Consider the following 9438-nt stretch of genomic DNA (forward strand, 5'->3'; position numbering starts at 1 on the left):
GCCTCCATGCTAGAGCCACCTGATTTTTCTGTCCCTGCATGACTGCTCTGTCTAGGCCTTCCTACAGCTGCTAGCCATCACTCTTGACAGTGGGAAACTGACTCCTCAGGAAGCCACATTCAAGATTTAATGTTTTGTCTTTTAGATTTATTTCTTTATTGTGTGGCGGTGTTTTGCCTGCACATATGCCTACACACTGCTGGGGTACAGTGCCCTGGGGGGGGTGGGCAGAAGAGGTGAATTGTCACAGGTCCTCTGGGAGAGCAGTCAGTGCCCCTGACTACTGAGCCATCTCTCCTGCATACTCTTTTTGGTTGAGACAAGAGTCTTTCTATTTAGTTCCAGCGCTCTGTGCAGGCCATGCTGAGCCACCATGCCTGGCCCGTATTCATATTTTTTTAATGCCTGTAACTCAGGTAGGGCTTAACCTTCCTACAGGCACCTTGTTTTCATGAACCTTTTTTTTTTTTCTCCCCTTATGTAGATAAGGCTGGCCTAGAATTCCTGATCCTCTTGTCTCCACATCCTGAGTGCTGGGAAAACAGGAACCTGGTTTTCTGCAGCAGATCCTAATGTAGGGTCTTCAGCTCCACAGGTGTGGAAGGAGCTGGAGAAAGTGATCGAAAAGCCGGCCCCTCGGCAGGAGTTGTGAAAGATGCTGTCGGAACCAGTCCCAGGGGCCGTGGAACCGGAGCAGTTCGGAGCAGTGAAGCTAGAGGACGATGAGGTCGGCAAGGAGGACCCCAGGCTGGCTGAGGCCAGGCCCAGGCCCGAGGTGGCTCATCAGCTCTTCAGATGCTTCCAATACCAGGAAGATATGGGGCCGCGGGCGTCCCTGGGCCGGCTCCGGGAACTATGCCATCACTGGCTGCGGCCGGCGCTGCACACCAAGACGCAGATTCTGGAGCTGCTGGTGCTGGAGCAGTTCCTGAGCGTCCTGCCCCCGCATGTGCTGTGCCGCCTACAGGGCCAGCCGCTCAGGGATGGAGAGGAGGTGGTTCAGCTGCTGGAGGGCGTGCCCCGAGACACCAGCCACGCGGGGCCACTGGTGAGACGGGGCTGTAGGGCCGGCGGAACAAGAGCGGTAGGGGCCAGGGGTCGGCAATGGATTCCCTCAAGAAGAAAGGTCTGCGGACTCCACCTGTCTCCATCTGTGACTAGAACCCTAGAGCTCAGGCTGCCCATCACCACAAAGGTGTTTAGAATTTAGCAGATTAACATCCCCAGCCAAACAGGAAAACTGCCTCCCGGCTCGTCTCCAGGCAGCGAGAAGGGGTGGTGGCTCCAGTCAGGCCAGTCAGTCATCATACTAAGTGTCATCCTCCCTGTGGTCTAGACTGTGTCTCCCTATGTAGCCCCGGCTGTCCTGTATCTCTGTGTAGACCCTTCTGGCTCTGAACACACAAGTTGTGCCTGCCTCTTGCCTCTGCCTCTGGGGTGCTAGGATTGAGGTCTTTCTTCACCCCACCTCGCCTCTGGCCACATTTCCACGGCTTGTCACGTCTGAGCCACGCTCTCTTCTTGTTCCTTTGATGTCTAGCTAGTTCCTGCTGCTATCAGCTTTGGGCTCTAGAGGCACCTGAGCCAGCACAGGCTCTAGCTTGGGGCAAACCAGGAACAGTGCGGCTTGCTGGGTGGCTCATAGCATGAACTGCATGTACATTCCCTCCCCTGGTGTAAAATGCAAATGGGCTCTTCTAATGTGGAGTATGAAAGCGCCCCTTCTGTGGTGGGGCACCACGTGGTTGCTGGGAATTGAACCCAGGACCTTTGGAAGAAGAGCAAGCACTCTTACCCTCTGAGCCATCTCTCCAGCCCCCGCCAACTCATTCTTAGCTATGTGACTCTCCCTGTGTCTCTGTCCTGTCTCGGTAGACTCAAGTAGCCTGTGGATGGAAGGCAGCCTGTCTGCCTCCTCAGACAGATGTTTTCAACAGGATTTTAGCTTCAGTGCTGCCAAGAGCGCTCCTGCAGACAGCATCTCAAAGGGACAAAACAGCCCTTCCCAGGTCCCTGGCCACAGCCCCAAAAGGGAGCTACCCTCGGAGGAGACCCCGGTGGCTCATCGGTTCAGTGAATCATCCGCGCCTCAGGCAGTGCCCGTCCGGCCTGCTGACCCCGAGGAGTGGACGCTCGCTCCGAGTTCAAATTGGCCAGTGAGCCCGGAGCCCCAGGAGATATTCCAGGACCTGCCAGAAAGCAGTGAGGAGCTGGTGACCCTGGCGTTCGGGGAGAGAGACTGGACGTGTGGGTGGGGAGCCGGAAGTCGGGGAGGAGTGTGTGGTGAGAGTGCTGGCTTTGGAGTGTGGCTGGTTACGGCCTTGAAGCCTGGCATAGCCGACAGTCTAACACCTGTCTTCTCCCAATGCTCTCAGACCCCTCTCAGGCCCCCCCATGGCTTGAGGAGCATTCCAGAGACCAAGAGCTGGCAGCTGTGCTGGTAAGCTGAGCTGATCCCTCTCACAAGTCTTTCTCGGGCCCAGGATGTTCTCCACTCCGCCTTTTAGCAATCCATGTTTCCTTCTATTTAATCCCAGAAAGTGTGCCCATCTGACTCAGGCCACCGAGCACATTCCTCACTCACGGGGGTCTTGGCTCTCGTTGCAGGAGTCCCTTACCTTTGAGGATTCCTCAGATAAGAAAGCCTGGCCTGCAAACCCTCTCGGTAAGCTCCTCCACAGTCCTGGCCACTGAAGGCTCCTCGCTCACAGTCCCAGGAACCATCAGGCTTTCTAACCTGTTGCTGGGTGGATGCTGCCAGAAGCTGTGTGAGTGTGTGTGTGTTCATTTACTAATAGTGGCACCCATAACTAAATCTAGCAACTGTCTGCTCCCCCCCCCCCCATAGCAATCATTATTCTTAGACGAGGTCTCACTATGTAACTCAGGCTGATCATCAACTCAAGACCCACCTGCCACTACCACCTGAGAGCCTTCACTGCCGCACCCAGCATAATACCTACACACATAAAAAAGGGAAGAGAACTGGCCAAGAAAGAGGCTGCTAGTGGATATGAGATAGCTGTGACTGTTGCATGCCATTGTAAATGTATTTAGTGGACCTTAATTGGATGCTTTAAAGGGCTGTGGCGGAGTCAGGACACGGTGGCTTGTGGTGTAATCCCAGCATTTGGGAGGCTCAGGTAGAGGGATTCCTCATTACAGGCAATATGGAGAATCTGTCTGAAGACAGCAGGAAATAGAGGGGTAGAGAACAGGGGCGTTCTTTCTCGAGACAGGGTTCCTCTGTGTAGTCTTGACTGTCCTGGACCCACTTTACGGGCGTGCGCCATCACGCCCAGCCAACAAAGACATCCTTATTTGTGGTCAAGTTCTGCCCATCGCCACCTTTGCAGGATCCTGGGTTTCTTTCCACTTCTAAACCCATCAGGTTCTGATAACGCAGACAGCTCTTTCGGAAAGACCAGACAACAACCACAACAGGTTGTTATTATGCTGCTGCTGCTTGTTCTTCTCTTCTTGGCTGTTGGTTTTCAAGGCAGGGTCTCTACGTGGCTCCGGCTGTTGTGGAACTGTCTGTGTAGACCGGGCTAGCGGCAAACTCTGCCTCTCAAACTGCTGGGATGGAAGGCGTGCGCCGCCAACCCAGGCCTCCGCCTTCGCTTCTTTTCCAGGATTTGGGAGCAGAATACCCGACAAGGAGGAGCTTAAAGCCGAAGAGCCTCAAGCGACTGCTTGGCCTGTCGTCCCAGAGCTCCAGACAGAGAACCCGGGAGTCCCAGGAGAGGCCCTCACACTAGGGCAGGAGACGAGCGGTGTTGGTTGGGAAGGGGCCCCGGCTGAGGGCGGTGAGGTTGTGGCGGCCAGGGTGGCTGCAGACGGCCCGCAGCCGCAGGCGGAGACGCAGTTCATCTGCACAGAGTGCGGGGTGAACTTCCGGAAGATGTCCCAGCTGAAGACCCACCAGCTGCAGGCCCACCCCGGCTCCCGAGCCCACCTGAAGGCCCGCTCCTTCCAGTGCCTGTGGTGCGGGAAGGTTTTCGGGCGCAGCTCCATCCTCAGGCTGCACGTGCGCACGCACACCGACGAGCGGCCGCACGCCTGCCACCTGTGCGGCCACCGCTTCCGCCAGAGCTCGCACCTGGCCAAGCACCTGCTGACGCACACCTCCGAGCCCGCCTTCCGCTGCGCTGAGTGCGACCAGGGCTTCCAGAGGCGCTCCAGCCTCATGAAGCACCTGCTGGCCCACTCCCCGGAGCAGAAGCCCGGGGCGGACTCGGAGGGCAAGGGCAGGGCCAAGACGCCGGCCACGCCCGCCATCCCCTGCCCCCACTGCGGCCAGACCTTCCGGCGACACTCCAGCCTCAAGCGCCACCTGCGCGCCCACGCCAAGGGCAAGGACCGGGGGCCCTCGGGAGACCCCGGCGGGCCCCGCCCCCGGCGCGAGAGCAAGCCCCACGCGTGCGCCGACTGCGGCAAGGCCTTCCGGCGGAGTGAGCACCTGCTGGCCCACCGGCGCGTGCACACGGGCGAGCGCCCCTTCTCCTGCCAGGTGTGCGGCCGCTGCTTCGCCCAGAGCGCGCAGCTGGCCAGCCACCAGCAGGTGCACACGGGCGAGAAGCCCCACGCCTGCCCGCAGTGCGGGAAACGCTTCGTGAGGCGCGCCGGCCTCGTCCGCCACCTGCTGACCCACGGCGGCCTCCGGCCCTTCCACTGCGCCCAGTGCGGCAAGAGCTTCCGCCAGATGCGGGACCTGACCCGCCACCTGCGCAGCCACACGGGCGAGAAGCCCTGCCGCTGTAGCGAGTGCGGGGAGGGCTTCAGCCAGAGCGCGCACCTGGCCCGCCACCAGCGCATCCACACCGGCGAGAAGCCCCACGCCTGCGACACCTGCGGCCACCGCTTCCGCAACAGCTCCAACCTGGCCCGCCACCGCCGCAGCCACACCGGCGAGAGGCCCTACAGCTGTCCCACCTGCGGCCGCAGCTTCCGGCGCAACGCGCACCTGCAGCGCCACCTGGTGACGCACTCCGGGGCGAGGCCGGAGGCCGAGGCCTCCCAGGAGTGCCCCGAGTGCGGCAAGACCTTCAACCGCAGCTGCAACCTGCTGCGCCACCTCCTGGTCCACACGGGCGCCAGGCCCTACTCGTGCGTGCTGTGCGGCCGCGGCTTCAGCCGCAACTCGCACCTGCTGCGCCACATGCGAACCCACGCCCGGGAGACGCTCTACTGACCCCGCGGCCGGTCCCCCACCACCTCCCCGCGGGAGGCAGGTTCCCTGGGATGCCCCCTTCGCACCTCCCTCCTCCCGGTTCCTCCACCCTCCCCCCCCCCGCCCCCCCCCCCCCCCCCCCCCCCCCCACCCCAGCTGTGACCTCTTTCGCTGACCCCTGGCGTGTGTGTTTTTTTGTTTTTTTGGTTTTTTTTTTAGAGGTTTAAAATAAAGTTGCCTTCTCAAGATTGGTCTTTCTGATTTTTTTTTTTTTTTCTGCTCTTTTCTTTTTAGGGACAGGGTATCCTGTGGCTGGGGGTGACCTTGAACTTCTGGACTTACTGCCTTTACTTTCTGAGTGTTTGGCTTTCGGGTATGTGCCACCATGTATGGTTTAGGTAACGCTGGGCATCAAACCTAGGACCTTCAAAGCCAACACCCCACCTGCTGACCTGCGCCCCCTGTGCTGAGGAACCAACCCACGTCCTGTTGTAGCGCTGAGCTATTCTCTCCTGGCTGTAATGTAAGGCCGGCAAAGTGCCCACAGTCAGCACATCTCCCCCTGTGGCTGCGGAAGGCCCTCCAGCAGGCTGGGAAGGCAAGGGTGGCCAGCAGGGAGAAGCAGCCGAGGGCGGAAGGTCCGGCACTGTGGGCCTAGGGGTCTAAGTCAGCCCAGTACCGCACCTCAGGCTTCCAGTGCTCCTGGAACACATGACGATGGAATCCAGGGGCACGCCGGGAAACTTGGTGTGGATCCTTTCCCAAACTGAGCGTGCCAGCAATTGAACAAAGCCTGCTAGCAAGGCGATTGGGCTGTTGAGACCAGGCGACCAGCCATAATCCTCTAATTTAAGGCCGGCTCGGGCATTGGCCTATACCTGGACGTCACACATCAGGAAGTCTCAGCTACCTCCCAGCCTGTAAGTCACATGACTTGTGGTTTAAAAAACAAAACAAACAACAACAAAAGCAGGGTTAGAAAAAGGAAGGAGCATGGTGGTGGCACAGGCCTTTAGTCCCAGGCAGAGGCGGGTAGATCGCTGTGAGTTCGAGGCCAGCCTGGTCTACAGGGTGAGTTCCAGGACAACCAGCCAAGACTACACAGAGAAACCCTGTCTCCAAAGAGAAAAAAAGCGTGGTGGTGCACACGCCTTTAATCCCAGCACTCAGGAGCCAGAGGCAGGTGGATCTCTGAGTTTGAGGCCAGCCTGGTCTACAGAGTGAGTTCAAGGATGGCCAGGGCTTTACAGAGAAACTATGTCTCCAAAAAGAGAGAGAGAGAGAGAGAGAGAGAAATAAAAAAAGGAAAGGGGAAGAAGCAGGAGTTTAGAACTTCTGTCACATTCCTTTCCTGTTTTCCGTAATTGGCTGCTTTTCAAGGAAAAAGCTGTGTAGTTTCTCCTGGAGGCCTCCTTGAAACCCTGCTGTGTTTTAGCAGGAACTGGGCCCCACCCGGGGCTCTGTACAAGAGCTGACCACAGCAATAGGGGAAGTACAAACTGGCCTTTGTGCCCACGTGTTGCTGGGTATTAAATCAGAAACCCCACATGCTGTGTCTATGCTTTAACAGTGAGAAGCCCCCCAACCCTGGGGTGACTCCTGGGCCCAGCCAGCGGCAAGCTCTAAGCCCTGGGCGAGGTACAGCCCTCTGGAGGTTGGGAAGGTGGGGACATAGAAATTTACCCGGTTGTCACAGAATCCTTTCATTTCATGAAAGGCCCTGGAGAAGGGAACTTCAAACAGAAAGGATTAGTCAATAAGAGGCAGGAAGTGGGCACTGCGGAGCTACGCTCTATATGTCAAACACCTTCTGTGTGCCAGGCGCTATGTTGGGTTGTTAGGGGGCCGGCGTGAGGTGCCTTGCCTGGTGTGCGTAATTGGAGTCCCTGGTGGGCAGGCTAATGAAGGAGGAGGCCTGCTCAAGGTCTGCCAGGTGCAGGGAGGTAAAATGAGAACAGGAGGTAGCGAAGTGGGCAAGCTTCCGTCTGACGTGTGAGGCCCCCTGATTAAATTCTTAGCACTGTCAGAAAAATAAAGAAAACATCCAAACAAAGCTGCTCATGTTTGTAGTCCCACAGGAAGATCTTGGGTTTGAGGTCAGCCTCCACTGCATAACAAGACCCTGAATAAGGTCTGGTGAAATGGTGCAGGCCTTTCGTCCCAGCACTCTGCAGACAGAGGCAGGCAGATCTCTGTAAGTTCAAGACCAGCCTGATAGCTAGGGCTACATGGAAAGACTACCCCATAAATAAATAAATAAATAAATAGATAGATAGATAGATAAATAAAATAAAATTTAAGAAAAGACATTGCTTTAAAAATGAACCAAGAGGGCCTTGAGGGATGGCTCAGCAGTTAAGAACACCGGTTGCTCTTATAGAGGACTCAAGGTTCAATTCCTGGCACCTACATGGGGCTAAGCAGTCTCCAACTCTAGTACCCGGGATCTGAAGCCCTCTTCTGGGTTCCAGGGATGCTGCATGTATGGAGTGCTCAGACATATGTGCAGGCAAAACACCAGACACATAAAAAAATAATAAAACAAATCTTAAAAGGTGACAGAGCTGAGGGAGGTCAGCTAAGATCCCAGCCCTCTGGGAAGGGATTTAACTTTTATGTATATGTGTGTAGACGTGTGTACCACATGCCTGCAGAGGTCAGAAAAGGGCACCGATGCCCTGAAACTGGAGATACCACCATGCGGATGCTTCCGATCAAAACTGAAGATGAAAAATAAGAGCGTTTGCAACTGGGCATGAATTATCGAAGCTGACTGGATCAGAACAGAGCTCTACGGAAAAAGCCAACAAATATGGCCTCAGTCTGAGGCTCTAACTGGAAGCCAATAAGGCCAGCGAGGGATCACACAAGGCTCTGATGGCCTTTCACAGACCGTTAACTCATCTAACGGTAACACAGTACACAGTTGTTAGGCAGGGCCTGGGTTCTGGCTGGGGTCCTGGAACTCGGCGTCTGGACGGAGAACATGGTTCTGGTTCTCAGGGCAGCTAGAACTCTTTAGGGTGAGGCCGAGTGTGCTAAGCCAGGGTGTGGAAAAGGTTTTCCACAGAGTGTTACAGTTTGAGATCGATGGTGGCAATGGAAGCTTGGGTGAGAGCCTGAGGCGACAGCAAAGTGCTACAGCTCTCGGTCAAGCTCTGTGCTGAGTACGGGAGGGGCGCAGGCCAAGGCCCCTGCCTGGTCGGCTTGCAGCCAAGACACAGGCCTGGCAAGACCCAGGCCGGAGGGCAGAGGGCAGACCTGGTGAGAAGTGACCCAGCAGAGGATAAATGATGAATCTCAGACAGTCTTGAAGTGAGAAAGCGCAAACCTTTATTCATGTTTAACCAAGGGCAATGTAAACCCTGGGAAGAGAGAGAGATTTCGAGGGTGAATGTGTTTGGTTCCAGGGGGTCAGGGATACTTGACACAAGAAGGAAAATACAGCACTTCATTATCCAATGTAGGGCCTGGGAGGTCTCCAAGTCCAGCTGAAGGTCAGGGACTAAGCCTTAGCAGGGGAGCCATTTCTCGGAATTCCTAGATGCTTGCTAGAGCAGTTTCCTTATGGGGAAGGGACCTGCCTCCTTGCAAGACCTGAGGTCACTCAGATCAGGGGAGACTCTTGGAACCCCGCTTGGAAAAGGGAGTCTAGCATCATAGACCGAGCACAGACAATTGGCTGTCCAGAGACTTCAGCCTTATCCAGCAGGGCCCCACACTAATCTTCGAGTGAAATGATTCTCTAAAATCCCCCCAGAGTCCAGCAGAGACCATCCTGCAGACAGGACGAGGGCGATGAGGGGAAACTACAGCTGCATCCTGGTACTGCCTCCTGACAGTCAGCCTGTCCCCTTGTGCTTGTACGTCCTTGAAGCTCACATCCCCCCCCAAACTAACCGGCAAGGACCCTCAACCTATATACCTGTGCCAACAACTGGTCTGAATCCTTTGGACACCCCTTCCCTTTTGTGGAGCTAACAATGGAATTATCCTAAAAGGAAGATTTGGCCCACCATGATTTGAGGAGAAAGGGTCCTATTACCCAATAAATATTCCACCTCATCGGTATGCATAATAAAACCTCACTGGTTGAGTCCATTAGGCTGCTTCCCACCTTGGGGTAGCCCACTCAATCTCTTTTCAGAGGGCTCTGCTTGGCCAGCTTGGTTCTTTTGCCTTACTGAATGAACGACTCAAACTGCCAACGCCTGGACTGCATTCATTCCTTCAAGGAAACAAGAATCTCGAGAACGCAAGGAGAG

General features: G+C 56.1%; 1 protein-coding gene across 1 annotated transcript; it reads left to right on the plus strand.

The window, feature by feature from the left end:
- Window positions 1–655: 655 nt before the first annotated feature.
- On the plus strand, window positions 656–5276 carry Zscan10 (zinc finger and SCAN domain containing 10). Its single transcript, XM_055604405.1, has 5 exons — window positions 656–1048; window positions 1938–2202; window positions 2376–2440; window positions 2608–2665; window positions 3636–5276. The coding sequence occupies exons 1-5, from the start codon at window positions 656–658 to the stop codon at window positions 5192–5194; spliced, it is 2340 nt and encodes a 779-aa protein (XP_055460380.1). The 3' UTR covers window positions 5195–5276.
- Window positions 5277–9438: the final 4162 nt, after the last annotated feature.

Source organism: Psammomys obesus, unplaced genomic scaffold, assembly GCF_907164565.1.
Source record: "Psammomys obesus unplaced genomic scaffold, mPsaObe1.curated_primary_1811, whole genome shotgun sequence".
Classification (NCBI taxonomy): Eukaryota; Metazoa; Chordata; class Mammalia; order Rodentia; family Muridae; genus Psammomys; species Psammomys obesus.

What these genes read in the sequence shown, in the direction of transcription:
- Zscan10 (XM_055604405.1), top strand. Translation starts at nt 656, where the DNA reads ATGCTGTCGGAACCAGTCCCAGGGGCCGTGGAACCGGAGCAGTTCGGA. An exon ending in CCAGGACCTGCCAGAAAGCA is followed by an intron (nt 2,203 to 2,375) that starts GTGAGGAGCTGG and finishes CAATGCTCTCAG; the next exon opens with ACCCCTCTCAGGCCCCCCCA. An exon ending in CTGGCCTGCAAACCCTCTCG is followed by an intron (nt 2,666 to 3,635) that starts GTAAGCTCCTCC and finishes CTTCTTTTCCAG; the next exon opens with GATTTGGGAGCAGAATACCC.